The sequence below is a fragment of the Cinclus cinclus genome, chromosome 4, assembly GCF_963662255.1.
Source record: "Cinclus cinclus chromosome 4, bCinCin1.1, whole genome shotgun sequence".
NCBI lineage: Eukaryota > Metazoa > Chordata > Aves > Passeriformes > Cinclidae > Cinclus > Cinclus cinclus.
Genome location: NC_085049.1, coordinates 70,847,334 through 70,862,915, shown reverse-complemented (window position 1 = coordinate 70,862,915; position 15,582 = coordinate 70,847,334). Strand labels below are relative to the sequence as shown.

The 15,582-nt window shown below is 40.9% G+C and overlaps 1 protein-coding gene across 1 annotated transcript in view; it reads left to right on the top strand.

Annotated features, from left to right (window-relative positions):
- Positions 1-15,582, top strand: part of KIAA1549 (KIAA1549 ortholog) — a 137,294-nt gene that overhangs the window by 117,843 nt on the left and 3,869 nt on the right. Inside the window, exons 14-20 of the mRNA XM_062491546.1 lie at positions 1,945-2,150; positions 3,865-4,088; positions 5,226-5,370; positions 6,923-7,156; positions 8,777-8,829; positions 12,219-12,364; positions 14,222-14,376. Coding sequence (XP_062347530.1) covers positions 1,945-2,150; positions 3,865-4,088; positions 5,226-5,370; positions 6,923-7,156; positions 8,777-8,829; positions 12,219-12,364; positions 14,222-14,376 — 1,163 coding nt within the window. The remainder of the gene's footprint in view (positions 1-1,944; positions 2,151-3,864; positions 4,089-5,225; positions 5,371-6,922; positions 7,157-8,776; positions 8,830-12,218; positions 12,365-14,221; positions 14,377-15,582) is intronic.

Genomic DNA, 15,582 nt, shown 5'->3' with positions numbered 1-15,582 from the left:
AAGAGGCCTCTGCCAAGCACTTGTTTATGTATGCAGAACGGAAAGTTATGGATGAAATTTTAAAGATCCAGAGTGAATGCTTAGTGTAATTGAAAATATTGGACCTCACTAACCACGTAATACAAAAATATCCTTAAAATCTTGTGTTGGAGGTCAGTGGGCTTGGGAATGGATGATAGAGTGAAAAGGTAAGGAAATAATGACTAATGTATAGGGAATATGGATGCAGAAGTTCAGATCTCTGTTGACTATACTATTGCTCTGAGGGTTTCACACTAATTCCTTAATATATCTTGTGCCCCTCTCTGTGAGAGGCAGTGCTTGCACACTTCTGAGAGATGCACGAAGATGGGGCTGTGAAGATGACAAATAGTTAAGATGATACAAACAGCTACAGAAGAGAGATGAATATGTTTCATTTAGGCTCTGTGTCTTGCAAAACGTGGGGCACAGAGATCTTGAATGGAGATGTTTTACCTTCTTTTTTAAGAACACTTATACAGAGAAATCACATTTATAAATGATGCATACCTTTTATAAATGTCTATGTTTGGCAATGCTTCGATCAAGTTTGAGGAATATGAACAGGGATTTCACTTAACTTGTGGCCAGACTGCTTTCCAGCCCAGAACTAGTATGCTGTGGATATAATAAAGCATACTGTTCCTTTCTTGTCCTGCTCCCTTGTTGTACTGGAAGAGGGAAGCAAAGCAGCAAGTCACCTACTGTGACCTTCTATGAAAGATAGGATTCACTCCTCTTCTGAACCCTATCCTGTGTTGCCAGCACATGTTGCAACAGGATCACAGCAGTGACTATTTTATTTCCCTTCCTGTCCCTTGTTGTAGTTGGATCATGTTGATAAACAATTCATTCTGTATCAGAATCAAATTAGATTTTCCTCCTGATTTGAGTACTGAGAACCACATCCCGTTTTTAGAAGTCGGTGGAAAGATATGGGACTATGTCCCTCAACACTCTTGTGTTCCTTCATAAGTAGAGTCACAAGTCTTGATCTCTCATTGCTTGTATTTCATGGTGAAAAGCAGTTTGACAATGTGTGGCTTTATAATGTGGATGAGACAAGGTTATTTTGAAAGTTTTCAATAGCTTTTGGGAGCCTCATCTGCATAACAGTTTCTGATAGAGGTCTGACTCAGAAAAAAAATTACTAGATCTGTGCTTGACTGCAAATCACTGGTGTGATCCTGGAGATTTCAAGACTTGAGGGAGGTGACCCATTTCTGTTGAAGTAATTACCTGTTGGCAGGACCCGGGGTGCATTTCCATGCATACTGGTTTTCACAATGGCTTTTACTGGTTGTATATCAGTTGGTTCAACCTCTTCAATGAATTACAACATGATAGTATTTAGGCAGATTGCTTATTATTATGTGAACTATTTATTATGTCACAGAGAAAGCATCTGCTTTAAAAGTGTTAATCAGTAAAATGTCTAAAATTCTTTGTGTTTTGTGCGGATTTCTAAAGGGGTTCTTTGTTTGTTCCTGTATCACTCTTATCACTTAAAAAATACATTTTGCATTGAGACATCTTTCATTGCTCTTTGAACCCCCATTTGAGCAATTTGCATCTCCTTAATACTGATAAGAGGAGTCATTAGTGGAATGTACTTAAACAGCTTCTTATGGAGTAAAGTACATGGAGATTTTGGGGGTTTGCAAGTGCCAAGAGATTGATTTACAGAAATAAAGAATGACAGCTCACCTTCTGGAAATGTAATGGGAAAACGTTTATAATTTGCGAACCACGGGGTAAAATTGTTGTACACTAAATGTGAGTCATCTGGAAGGCCTGTAGGGCAAATTAGACACAGATGGAAAACAGGGTGTAGTTTTGTAGCGCAGCATCTGTAGATCTTAACATTTGACTGTGATAACCCTGACAGCACTGCTTCACTCTGTATTGGTTCTGATGATTTAGGACCTCCTCAGACCAGCAGTGGGAACGAGCAGCACTCCTCAGCCTCTATCTTTGAACATGTGGACAGGATGTCCCGTTCCTCAGATGCCAGCAGACGCGTCCCAAGCAAGATCCAGCTGATTGCCATGCAGCCCATGGCAGCACCTCCAGTTCAGAACTCAGTGCTCTCTGATCGAGTAGCAGAGACCAACAAAATCAATAAAGAGGTATTTTGGAAAGCGCTTTGAATGTTTTTGGAGGATTGTGTCTCTAGCCAAGGGGGAAGTGAAGAGTATTCACTTTCTTGTTATTAGGAGTTCCTTGTAAATTCCTGAGGAGTTGAATCTTGGCAAGTTACAGGAATAATCCTGTTTCCATCCAGGGAAATTATTCGACATGTTTTTATGATGTGCCTAAACCAAAATTTAAACATAGAGAGGATTTGATGGTCACGATACCTTTGTGTTAGCATCCTTTTGCTAGTCAGCAGGACGTGAATTAAAGAGAGTTGTGCTAATTAATGTATGTGAATTAGAACATATGGCCCACCTTGGTTTTCATTCTACACCATTCTTTTACTTTTCAGAATTCAGGATGTTGTTTATAAAAAGAAGCTATCTCAAAACTTTCTGGGGTGTGAGTTTGCAGCCCAGTACATTGTTTTCAACTTCTAATGTGTGTACCTGACAGTAAACATACAAAATCTCTTGCTTTCTCTGAGGCTCATGCTACTGTAATCAGAATATGAACATAGCTAGGGCACAAGGAGAGGTGATGCACTGTAAAACCACATCATACACTGCCTGACAGGAGCACATACCTGCATCCTGGTTTGGTACTGGGTGTAAGATGACATTTGTTCACAATTCAGAGTGGAAGATTACTCAAACCTGTCTATAACTGAACCTGGTTAAGAATCTATGTTTCTCAGTACCTTACTGAAGAGAGGCAAATACATACATATCTAGGATACAGAAGGCAAGAGGAGCCAGAAAACAGAAATATGAAGGAGCCGGAAAACAGAAGACATATGATTCTTACTATAAACATAAAGAGCAAGTCTGACTTGTGTCCTATATGTGCTTTTAGTTTTTGGATTTTCATGAGAGAGTACACAAAAATCAGCTTTTATTTGGTTCGTAATTTGCTAATGCAGATGTGTTCCAGAACTAGTTCAGCGCAGACAGAGCAGTTGTTGCTACCTAATCTGATGCTCAAGTGTTTACCAGCAGTGTGCTTTGGGCCAGGATTTACAAAGTGTGGTTTTACAACAGCCTTAACACATAATGACATGTACCCCATGAAATTTGAAAAAAGGTAGGACAGGGGCATGAAAACTCAGCCTCCAAGATGATGTAGAGCTGATAGTGCCCTGTTCATCTGGGGATCTGGGCCCTTGTGTTGCTGCTGTGTTCCTGCATAGCATATGGCAGCTTCTCATGCACAGCAGAGGCACTGAGTTATGAGCTCAATTGGCTCTTGGAGTTCTTGCTTCTTGCGTGATGAAGGTCATTAAAGGGAAAAGGTGGCAGATTTTAACACTGTTGATCAAATACCTACCTGTTTGCCTAACATAGCTGACTACAGACTGGTTAGTCTTATTTTTTCAGTGTTACGTCTGGCAGACAGCAGGAGTTTTTTGTGTTCCTCCTGCCTTTTGTTAACAAACTGCCACTTCCCTCTAATTGCACCTGCTGTGCTGGCAATCGTGTTGTGTATAATAATACATCTACCTGGGGAAACAACGGAGAGACTGCGAAATATCCAGGAAGAAAAGTGCATTCATAAATTGTGCGACTTATTTTAGTCCTTCAGAGATTAGGGGGAGGGAGGCAGGGGCAGACAGAGAGGTGGGGAGGAGAGGTTTACAGAAGAGCGGCAAAATCCAACTGAAAAAATATTCCTCTTTTTTTTTTTTTTTTTCCCTTCTCCTTCCTTAAGATACAAACAGCCCTGAGGCATAAATCCGAGATCGAGCATCACCGCAATAAGATTCGCCTCCGCGCCAAGCGTAAAGGGCACTATGAATTTCCAGTGGTGGATGACGTGGTGGTGGTTGACTCCAAAGAACAGCACAGAATATATCGCAAGGCACAGATGCAGATTGACAAGATCTTGGACCCTGGAGGCAGTGTGCCTACTGTCTTCATAGAGCCCAGGAAGAGGTAGGGATTTCGGAGATGCAACAAACAGTTTTATTTTACAGTCAGTGCCCGAACTACGTCAGAACTGTACTTTATAACTGTCAGAGCTTAAAATCATTTTGATCGCTTAGTTGAGTTTATCTAGGTGAAAGGGATTGGGTTGTTCTAAGGACTTCTATTTACTTCAGTATATGTTTTGATTTCAAATTATTTTTTTGCAAGTGAATTATTGATAAATAAGCCCAAATATATGAAAACAGTCTTAAAACAATTTCGTATTTGCTCTGCCTTTGTTTGAATAATTCTTGTGTGGTGTAGAGGGATCAAAATTACAATATCAGCAGTAAAAAAGAAACCTTCAGGTAATATAGATGCAAGCAATATAACCAGCAAATAATAATATTTTTTAAAGCAGGAGAGGGGGAGGAGAATATGTAAAATAGGGAAAACCTTGAACAACCTACAAAGGATGAAGAGTCTGAATGTTAAAGGCAAATTCACAAATCAATAAGATTACCCAGAGGGAATACATAAAAGGTTATAAGGCACATCTGTCAGCCTCACAGTTCTGCCTTCCTAGCCTTGTATTCGCAGAGAAAGTTTTCCCTGGGTTCTATTTTGGGCTTATGAATGCAGGCACTTCGCTCCTGGAGCACCACTGGTGCCCAGTGGATGCTTCTGCACTGATAGAAAGCAGCTTTTCTTCAGTGGTGTGGGTTCATCTGCTGGTTTGCCTGGTGGGGTTAAACCCTGTGTAGCAGGCACAGAGCCTTGTTGGCAGTGTGGTCTGTTCCGTGGCTGCAGATGTGTCACACATAGGGTTGGGGAGCTGGAACACAGGCTTCTTGGACAGATGAGTGTAGGAGGGAGGTGACTGTGGAGAGACTTTAAGGGAAGAATGCGATGCTTTGGAGAGTTGCCAATGAGAATGTTATTAAGAAAAGCTTGAGGAAAGAAATTTGAGCTACCTAGTGGGACTGGCATGGCAAACTGAAGAATGCAAGAGAAATGGGGCTGAGGCAAGGATGACTTGGAGGAAATGGGCAGAGGAGTTCGGCCTTGAGTGGGATGAGGAGAAAAATTTCATAAATAAATGTGATTACCTCTCTCTCCCTCTCTCTCTCTTTCTCTGTCTTTGCTTTTTTTTTTCCTGTTAAGTTCTCGTGCAAAACGTTCTCCCAAGCAGCGCCGTCGCCATCAGATAAATGGGAGTCCGATTGATGCCGAGAAGGACAGGTTAATCACAACTGACAGTGATGGGACATACAAAAGGCCTCCAGGAGTCAATAATTCTGCATATATTGTATGTATGTCTCCTGAATGGCAGGAATGTTCTGATGATGACAGTTGTGACATTGGCAGGTTTTTGGCCTTCTGTTTAAGGTCCATATGATATGGTTAGTTTCAGTCATGTAGTTAGCATCCCAATCAAAGTGAAATAAGGATTTAGTTGACAGTCTCTCATTATTAAGCAGTAAAATTGTGCCAAGTGTACCTTGATCTTACAGAGGCCAAGAACCAAAGCCTCGTTTTCATTAACACCACTGTGTTATGTACATGAAAGTGTGCTTGACATGTTCCACAATATCTTGAACATAGTTCCACTCTAGTCCATTTTGCTGGATGTTATATATTCATGTATCACAGAAAATTTAATCCTTTGCTCTTACAGAGTGGAAGACTCAGGTCTTTCTGTGCGAAATTGTCTCATCTTTCAAATGCGGGAATTAATTTTTAATGATAGAGAAACGTGTCTTTGTACTACAGTAACTTGGAACAATTCTAGTGCAATGTCTTGAAAATAAATTTTGTTTCACATCTAAAAAAAGAAAGACACTGGAGAATACGTCTGTTCAATCATATCCGTGTCACAAACAGTATTTAGGCATCTTTAACCACTTCTAAGCACATTTCATGAAGCCAAGTGCTAATATGGGAATCCCCTGGACAGTTCTTCTCTTTAAAGATTGTTTAATAATTTTAAGAATTTCACTGTTAGCCACATATGCGGTCAGGCAACTCTGATGTAGATTTCTGAAGGAGATTTGCCTTTAAACATGAGTGTGATGATTTTAATGTCATGCTGCAGTAGAATGAATTATCATCTGAAGCTGTTTAATTAAGACATGGCACACAGCAGGCTCAGCCCCTTTGGCATCTGCAGTGAGACTGCTCAGAATGCTAAGTTCCTAATAAAGTAGAGGTTTGTGCCTCTTGACAACTGATTTTGCAGTCTGCGTGCAATGGTAAGAATGAGCTCTGATAATAAGTCTGCTGCTGGAAAGCTCATTTAATTTCCTCTCACTGATGAATAAGCCCATGTGGTAAGATCCCAGGCAGTAATTATGATGCATGCCTAAGGTATTGCTGCAATGAAACACTTACATGAATCCCATTCAGGTGATGCACCCAAGTTCAAGTTCCATGCAGGTAACCACTTAGTTCCTTAGCAGCTTCCTTTCTGTGTTTTTCTAGGAAGTGATAATTGTTTAATGTTACTGCCGACGTGGTCAGTTATAAGCTGAAGACTGAATTAATTTCTTAGAACTGCAAAAGCTGCCGAGTCGTCAAAGATGTAAACAGATTATTGGGTTTTTTTCTGGGTGGAGAAATGCTCTTTGCACGACCTCACTGCATGCTTGCAAACCACAAGGTTTCTGTTATAGCTGAGTAAGCCCTGCACAAAGCTCCGCTGCCTTACCTGAGAGCAGAGTCCTTCAGATCACGCCGAGCGAAGCGCTTGAGCTGCCGGCGTTACGTATGTGCGTGCAGAAGCGGGGAGGATAAGGGCACGTGCTGGTTCTGGCAAAGATACCCTCCGTGACTGCCCTTCGCCTTCTTTGTGTTTCCTCCAGTCCGATCCGGACTTGCCTCCCGACCCGCAGACGTCGTCCTCAGCGGACGCGGGCAAGTTGCCCGGCCTGCCCTCGCACCCGGTGTCGCAGTACGTGCCCCCGCAGCCGTCCATCGAGGAGGCTCGGCAGACCATGCACTCCCTGCTGGACGATGCCTTCGCGCTGGTGGCTCCCAGCGGCCAGGCGGCCAATTCCACGGCCGCTCCTGCGCCCGGGGTGTCGGCGGGACAGCCGGTAAACATCTGCTGGGCAGGGACGGGAGCACGGGCACGCACTGGGGACGGCCTCCCGGGCCAGCTCGGGCAGTTTGTGATGCGCTCCGGAGGGCGTCTCTGCCCCTTTGAGCCGCAGCCACTGGTGTTGTCCCCTTGCTGTCGGGGCTTACCACAAATGCAGAACGTTCCCGGTACGAGGAGAATTCAGAAAAGACCATCACAAGGTGATGAATTTGCTTTCTGAGCTGTTTGGTTTCTTTTCTCTTTTCCCATCTTGGCCACAAAGAGAAGGTAGGAGATTGCCTTTAGGATTGTCTTGGTTTGAAAGACGGGTAGTCTGCTAAGAAAGGCCTCTCTTGAAATGGAAAATATAAACCCCCTCTCCCCAAATTATTATAATTTTGAAATTAAGGAGCTTTCAGGCAAAGATATGGGAATAGGAATAACAGTTCTTTTCTAGGAAAATCAAAATAAAATTACAGTAATGCAAAAAAACCCGGAACACTGACAGAGTCAGAATACAACCTGACACCCCATCAATCAGGGTGTTGGTAGCAGTCCGATTAAATGGAAGCAGTCCGATTAAATGGACTTTAATCCATTAAACCACAATTAAATGGTGACTGCACTCCTCCTGGAGTGACAGATGTGGTTCTGTTGAAGCAGTGGTCATGTAGAAGGGTGCAGTTTTCCTCTGAAGGTTCAGTGTTGATGTAGAAGGGTTTGGTTTTATTCTGGAATCCAGTGGAAAAAGGCTGCTCTGATTTTCCAAATCTCAGATTATATTCAGCTAGGAATGCTGGGTGGAGCATCTCACTATGGGGTGATGTAATTTTATCAGTCATGCAGTGGGACTCAGTGGGCCATCAACAGAAGATAACTCCCTGGAGGAAGGATGGGTCTGGAAAAGATGAAGGTTGCTACCCCACCTGGTTTTAACAGATGGTGATAGAATACATACTTTTGGTTACATGCTGCTTTGCAACCCAAGACAAGGATAATCTCAATTCTCAGGATCTTTCACAAGTCACTCTTGCTGTGTCTGAGAGTAAAACTTTTTTTTTTTTTTTAATATGTGTGGTAGTTCCTATTTTTGACAAAGAAGGAATGTATTTGGCATAGATCCTATTTTTCAGTAGGATATGAAGAGATTTCATGAAGGTAAAAGGTACAGGGAAGCAGTGTTCCTGTACATGATTTTTCACTTTTGGTGGAGCACTGAAACACCTGGATAATCTTGTAGCTCATCCCAAGTTCTGATGAGTCTGAACCCTGTAGTCTCTCTGCTGCAGTCTGATGCTGTTTGAGGTCAAAAGAGATTTCCAAATGCTAAGCTTGTTTTTTTTTTTTGCTAAGTAGACATTGGAGCAGTTCTTGGTCTTCTGCAAGTGAGAAAAAGTATTCCTGAAAGTTTTTAAATTAAGACTCTGACCAAACAGAAGAGACTGCACCTGCCGTAGCAGTGATTCCCAGATATTCTTGTGTTCCTTTGTAAAACTAAAGTTCTTATGGCTGCTCTCAGGTCCTACATACAGACGTAGTGATTTCTGCTATTCATCACTTAAAAGGCTGTCTGTGGACTTCCCAAGGTATGCATTTTGATTTTAATTTGGTGGTTTTTTTCCCATTCTTCTGACAGAGATACATGGAATTTGGAATGACTCCGCCAACAGCACCAGGTCTCCTACCAAGGTAGCTTTTTACTGATAAAATTATAATTTATTATTTTCCTTGCAGTTACTCCAGATTTATTACTGGCACATATATTATTATGCAAAGTACTGTGTAAATGAAAAGTAACAGGAGTCCAGATCCAGTCTGTGTTATTTATTTATGAAGCATAAATGACGTATGCATGCTGTATGGAATCCAAGCCTCTGTTTATAAGAAATGTGTTTCTAGCCCCTCAGCTATAGAGGTATTCTTCCAATATTCACTAAACCACTGAGCCCGAGCTTTTGGAGAGCCTGAAACAGTTACTCAGGTGCATGTAATTCTCCCAATACTCTTGCTTTCATCTTGTTTCTGTATCCTCAGGGCAACACTCACTCACTACAGCTTTCATATGACTAACAGATTCATTCTATTTTTAGCTGAGCTGAGAATAAATGACAGAGTGCAGTGACCCTCACAGACAAAGTCTGCCTCGCAGCCCTATTATTATAAAATCCAGGGAAGAACAAATTTTCCATCTTCTTCTGCTCTTGCTGTGGGAGAATTGTGTAAAGGGGAGAAAACAGTTGTCCAGGTGACTGTTAATTTCACATTTGGTTCCTGTGTTTTAACCACATGTGAAGTTGGACACTTGAGTCATGGCACTCACTGGGGTGAGACTTGTCTCACCCTCTCCAAGCTCCTGCAGCCAGGCTGGTGAAATGGTGGCCTTGTGCTGCTCTCTCATTACCTTCTTAGAGTTCACCTTATGAGATGAAATCCCACAGCTATTCGTGTCATTCATCAGACTTCACCTGAAGTCTTCAATACCTTGGAAACTTGATGGTAAAATGGCTGTGAAGAACTTTCCTTTATTTATTGTTCTGCAACCTGATTTTAAGAAGACCGAGTAGAAAAGGAGACGTTTCTAAGCATCTTGCTTTGTTCTTGGCTGGAGGTGACAGTTTGTGTGAGTAGAGCACACATGAAATGGCCCACAGTATGGCATGTGGTGTACTTTTTGTAATTTAGGTTGCCTTGAAGAATATGAGCTTTGAGACTGCCAGTGTAAAGCATAACCAGGTGTTTGTTATTGAGGAGATTTTGTCTGTGTTGGCCTGTTACATATTCAGGGAAAATGTGATAAATTAATCATGAAAGCTCTGTAGTCAGAGCATTTTTTTTAATACACCTGAGCAAGATAGTGTCTTCACAACATATTTTTTGTTCAAAAGTTTGTCGTTCTTTGGCATAGGTAGTCTGAATTTAGGTAAATCACAAAAGTTCAAATGCTGGCTTTGCCAGTGTCAACAGATTAAGGTAACAATCTGCAAAGTCATTGATCTGAACAGAAAGAATTCCTCAAAGTTTTCATTAAAACAGAAAGCTTCCTAAAGCTTGGTCAGTAGAAAACAAGGGAAGAGTTGTCACGGTTGTGCAGTGGGAGTTATTCTTAAAATCCAAAGATAATGATAAACAAATTGATAGAAGCAGTGCGCCAGTTAGAGGAAGGAAAAATAACCTGAGGTCAGTGTGACTGGGTGGCATGCATCAATGTCATAGTCCATTGGGTTAAATATCCAATGCATGGAATAATAGTTGGGTGAGCATACTGTTCTCTTCTCTGAAATAACACTATCAGCATCTTTAATGGGCTGGAACCAACCTGGGGAAAAAAATTAAAAGACCTAGGTCACATAACATCTAGACAGTCATAAGAGCACAATGGACAGCTTTTGCCAGAAAATGGATATTGAATCATGCAACAGAGATAGGTATACTGAGCTACAGTGGATTAGTGGTGTAAAATGGATTTTTGGAGCAGTATCTCCTGACTTAAATGACTGGAGATGATTTTGGGGTTTTCTTCAATGTGCAAAAATTGAAAGCTGCGTTTCAGTCTGGAAATAGGAAGGATCACTAGAAAGTCTGTATGATACAGATGCAGAGCTGTATTCTGGTTTTATAGTCTTATGCTGATCTTTGACTTTAAAGAGAAGCTATAGCTATCTATTATAAAGAAGATTGAGAAGGTGAAGCCTTAATAAATGTGAACCTTTCATGTACGAACGCATCAGCAATAAAGAATTTACTTCCCATCCTCTGAAAAATTGGCACAAAAAGAATACTTTTGCAGTAAAGGTGAGAAAATATTTTCTTTAGACAACATAAAAAAATTGTAGTAATTCATCAGCTTCAAAATTCCAGCTGAATACTGCAGGCATAAAGGGCCAGATGACCACATCCTTTACTGATTACAGTGATTAACATAACAGAAGTGATGTTGTTAAACATTACCTACCCATTGAAGCATTTCTTTTAACTAGCTTGTATGTTTGGAAATGGTTTCCTCTGGATCTGCTGAGTGGACAGGTGGGGATTGTATGTGAGGGAACTGGAGAAATTCTAGCACTTCTACAATGGGATTGTTACATCTTGAAGCCCTTAAACCTCCTCCATTTAGGAACACTGCATGCCAAATAGCTGGTACTTTTATTTACAATTACTTGCTTGTGCTGTATTAGGCAATTTATTATGTCAACTTTCTTTGGTATCTGGCTGTCATATGAAGGTGGGTAGTTTTCCAAACAAAGCACGAATCAAGAATAGTCTGAATTAGATGCAGTCACAGGATTTTGTGGTAAAACAAAGGGGTGTAAAATTGAGGTCTTGAGGAATAGGATACACTGCAGACTGTAGCCTAGGAAGGCTAAGATGCCATTGTGGTAAAAGGCATGGAAAACTCATCTGTAGCCCTAACTTTGTGTAGTAGTTCCATGTGCCTGAGTTTGGCTGCTTGTTTCAGTTTGCTTCATTTATACTCACACAATTAGTGAAGTTAGATGGATTACAGTTTCTGTTGTTAACTTTTTTTTAATAAATATGTAGCAGTGACTACCAGCACCAGGCTGGTTGATGGGAAACATTCATTTCAGTATGCACTGCATTTCTTCATATGTGCTAATGACAGCTTTGAGTCATTTCATGAATCTTAAAGAGCACAGTTTTAAAAACTTCCTGAAATATTATCAGAATACTCCATGAAGTAATAATTGTTCACAAAATACACGTCATGCAGTTTGTTTTGGTTCAGACCAAAAGTGCGTGCCTAGAAACTCTTTGAGTAGTGTCAGCTTTGCTGCTGAGTTAAGCAGCTACATCACTGCTAAAGTCTTACTTTTTTCCCCCAAGGGGAAAGCAAGATCTCAAGATCTGTGAACTTTTTTCTCTGCATTGAGGAGACTGCAACCCAAGTGAAAAACACTTGTGCAAAATTTTGTTAAAACGTATTCTTCATATGTAAATATTTTCCTCAACATTGAAGGTTACAAGTAGATTAAAAGGCATAACTGCTGTATGAGGCACACCCACACTATTGTTTCTAATTAGGGATTTCACTTATTTTAATCTTGAGTCCTTTTCCACAGGCAGAACTTTGGGCCAGGTTTTCTTCAGCCTGCAGAGTTAATGCATGGAGAGCAGCCACCACCTGAGGTTCAGTATTCCTCCAGAGGGATGTACTCAGAGGAAATGCCACCAGTGGCACGGCCACGACCCCTTGGAAGCACTGCAGGTACCCTTCACTTAAGCTGAATATGCAGTAAAATAGCTGATCCTTTTCAGTATCTCTTCTTATGCCAAGTTCACCATTAAGATGTCAGTCAGCTGCTACATGTGATATGTGGTCCTTGTCCTCAATGCCCAAAAAAAAAAAAATATCTCAAAGTGATGTTAACTTTGCTTTTCATAGGACCTTGCAGAAAAAGGAAGTGCTCTGACCCTTTTTTGGTATCTTACATGCACTGGTTATCACAGAGAATATTTTCACAAGACCCCATTCTCTAAGAATGGAAAATTACTTGTTTTAGAGATTACTATGAATGCTCACTTTCCATTTCTAACTCCTTCTTCTTTGCTAAATGAACTAATTGATGCATCCCATATCAGCATGCTAAACAGCAAAATGTTTTAATACTTCTCTACGTCTGTGTTTCTTATTTCTCTTTGTAGAATTGTATGCATTAAAGCAATATCCCTTATTTTTAGTTTGAATTATCTATTTCTGCTGTCCCACATGAAATCACCTTCCCTGATTTGGTTGAGGTAATTTTGATAGCAGTCACCAATGCTGTCATGAATAAGATGGTAATATCACATGGAAGCTAAGCAGCAAACACTTCTAAGAATAAAATATTATATTGCTATGCAAATGTTACACTTAATTTTCTCCCAGATAAATATTTTCTTCCTTGAAAAAGACTGGAAATATGATCATATTCTTATGTCAGAAGCCCAGTTTAGATATTTGCTCTCATCTTCCTGTAAATGTTAAATGAATGAGGATAGTAGGAATGGAGTAACTGTTAGAGTTTATTGATGGTTATTTTATTCTCTGATTCACACTATTATCTAAATGTTCTTATGTATTCTGCTTTAAATCTGGAGGTACTTCATATATTTAGTTTCTGTCTCTCAACATAATTATGTGTAAATATAGAACTTCTCAAATACTGGGGGGTTTTCAGAGAAAGTGGGAAAGTGATCTAACCGTCCATCACCTAAATCTCACTGTTGTTTTTGTCTTTTCTTCTCCTTTCGTACATACACACAGTTTTATGTATCTCTAGGTTAAATATGTTTCATTTCTAATTAATAATAAACTATTGTTAGTCATTTTAGGAATAAAAATCTAAATGACATTTCCCTGTGGGAGAAAATTAAGGAAGAAAGAAAGCTGGCATGTTGTTATGTATCTCTTGCAATTAATGGTGGCAGCTATCCTTGCATATGTTTGAAAGCAGTGGGAGGGAGGAAAGGGAAGGAAAAGGAGAAAGGAGGAGGTTGGCTTACAGGCTGGAAGGAGATACAGCGTGTTCTGACCTTCATTAGTTAATGACAGCACTGTTTAATATTTAACCACAAAGCAAAGCTGGGAGAAGCACACTCTTACATAGCCATGTATTTTGTTCTTCAGAGCCCTGGAACAGGAGGCAGTGTACAGAGTTAGGGTCTTGCCAGTGTAATGCAAATAAGGTGTGCCACAGGAGCAAATGCCTTCTCTTTGCTGCTGACTAACTGACATGAGAGCACTGGCAGAGCTTTCAGTAAGCACTGCTTAGAAAGGGCTGGCATGTTTTTGGAGTGAAGAGTAGCCCATGTCAGAGATGCATGTATCTCAACCTCTTCTTTCAGTGCAGTGCCGCGAAATGCATCACACTCACATGAACTTCACAAAATGCACGTAACTTTTCTGTCTTTATTCCACACTGACAGCCTTCTTTCTGCTGATTTTTATTAATTGCACAGAAACAGAACTCCATTTTCTTCTCGTCTCCTGCTTCCAACAAAGTTTTGTGTTATCGTGTGTCTGCCCTGCAAACTTGACTGTGTATAAAGATGAAAAAAAAAAAACCCAATATTTGCTTTTAAGGTTCTCAGATACAGCACCTCACTCAGGTGGGAATTGCTAGCAGGATCGGAGGTCAACCAGTGGAGATCCCCTCAGGCAGAGCAGGGCATGGCCAGCCGGGGGGGCCAGGGTGGCCCCAGTATCGTGGAGAGGATGAATGTGCTAGGCGAGATGCAGTGAGTACTGTTACACATTTGCATAGTTTCCAAAGTAGTGATATGTTCGGGTATTTTTTTCTTGCATTACTGTTTGGAACTTTCCCCCCCACCCCGGAATACTTTAGTTGCTTCTCTGACATTCTTTGCTTTGCTCTTTGAACCCTCGTTAGCTCTTCTGAATTCTGCTTGCTGTTCTTTCACCTTTGCTTCTCTAAGTATTTTCTCTCATTTTACCCTAACCTTTTTTTTTCCCCCTCACTCGAGGCCTTCACCCATTAATTGCAGTTCATCCAGTTCTGCTTCTGAGCTCCAGCAGAGGTGGATACTGCTTTCCATTCCTTCTTTGAAATATGCCTCTGTATTTTGAGATCATTGTCATTAGAAAGCATTGAATTAAATTGTCCAAGCTACCATCCTATTTTGTATGCATAAAGTTCTTTTATCTTCTGTGTCAGTGCTAACAGTGGGAGTCAGGGCAGCAGAAAAAGGTACATACTTGCACATAACATTAGAGGTGTTTCTAAACAAGTTGCTTTCCTGGCCTAAGTCAGCAGGATGTGGTAAATGATTACATACTCATTTACCCGTGTTGCCCAGGCAGCCGTGGTGATTTCATGTCCTTGGCAGCAGTGCTTCTGGAGGTTGGCATTTCTGATTCAACCAGATGTGTGAGGTTGAAGATAGTATATGGCCTTGCCAGGAGAGACACACTTGCCTGCTACCAGTCCCTCTTTGGTGTACTTGCATCCTGGAGCAGACTGACCTGTGACAGGTTTGTTGCAGTACTCTTGGGAGTGACAGCTTTATGCTTCTTCTTTGGCTTCTGAGTTTAAGCTATATTTTTCTGGTTTCATCCTTGAGGGAAGAAGGTGCGATCTCCTCCTTTTGCATATTTAGAAGAGTGTGTGTTCATACTGACATGGCTTTGCAGTATTGCATAATCATGGCATAACTTTGCAGAAAGGAAATGTAACAGGATGGCCTTATTCTTAGATTTTGGTGAAATTGAGCTACCTCCACTTCTTCTAAACTCAAGAGGAGCGGCATAAAGTTTTTGAGAACTGGCTGCACTATTTGATACTATTCAAAAACCTCAGCTGTCAAAGCCAAAAGATCCGTTTGCCCTAATTTAATGTGCTTTCTGTGCTTGAAACTGTGGCATTTGAATGCAAGATCATAATTTCAGTTTACATCAAAAAGAGCACTTGTATGAGCAGTCTTAGT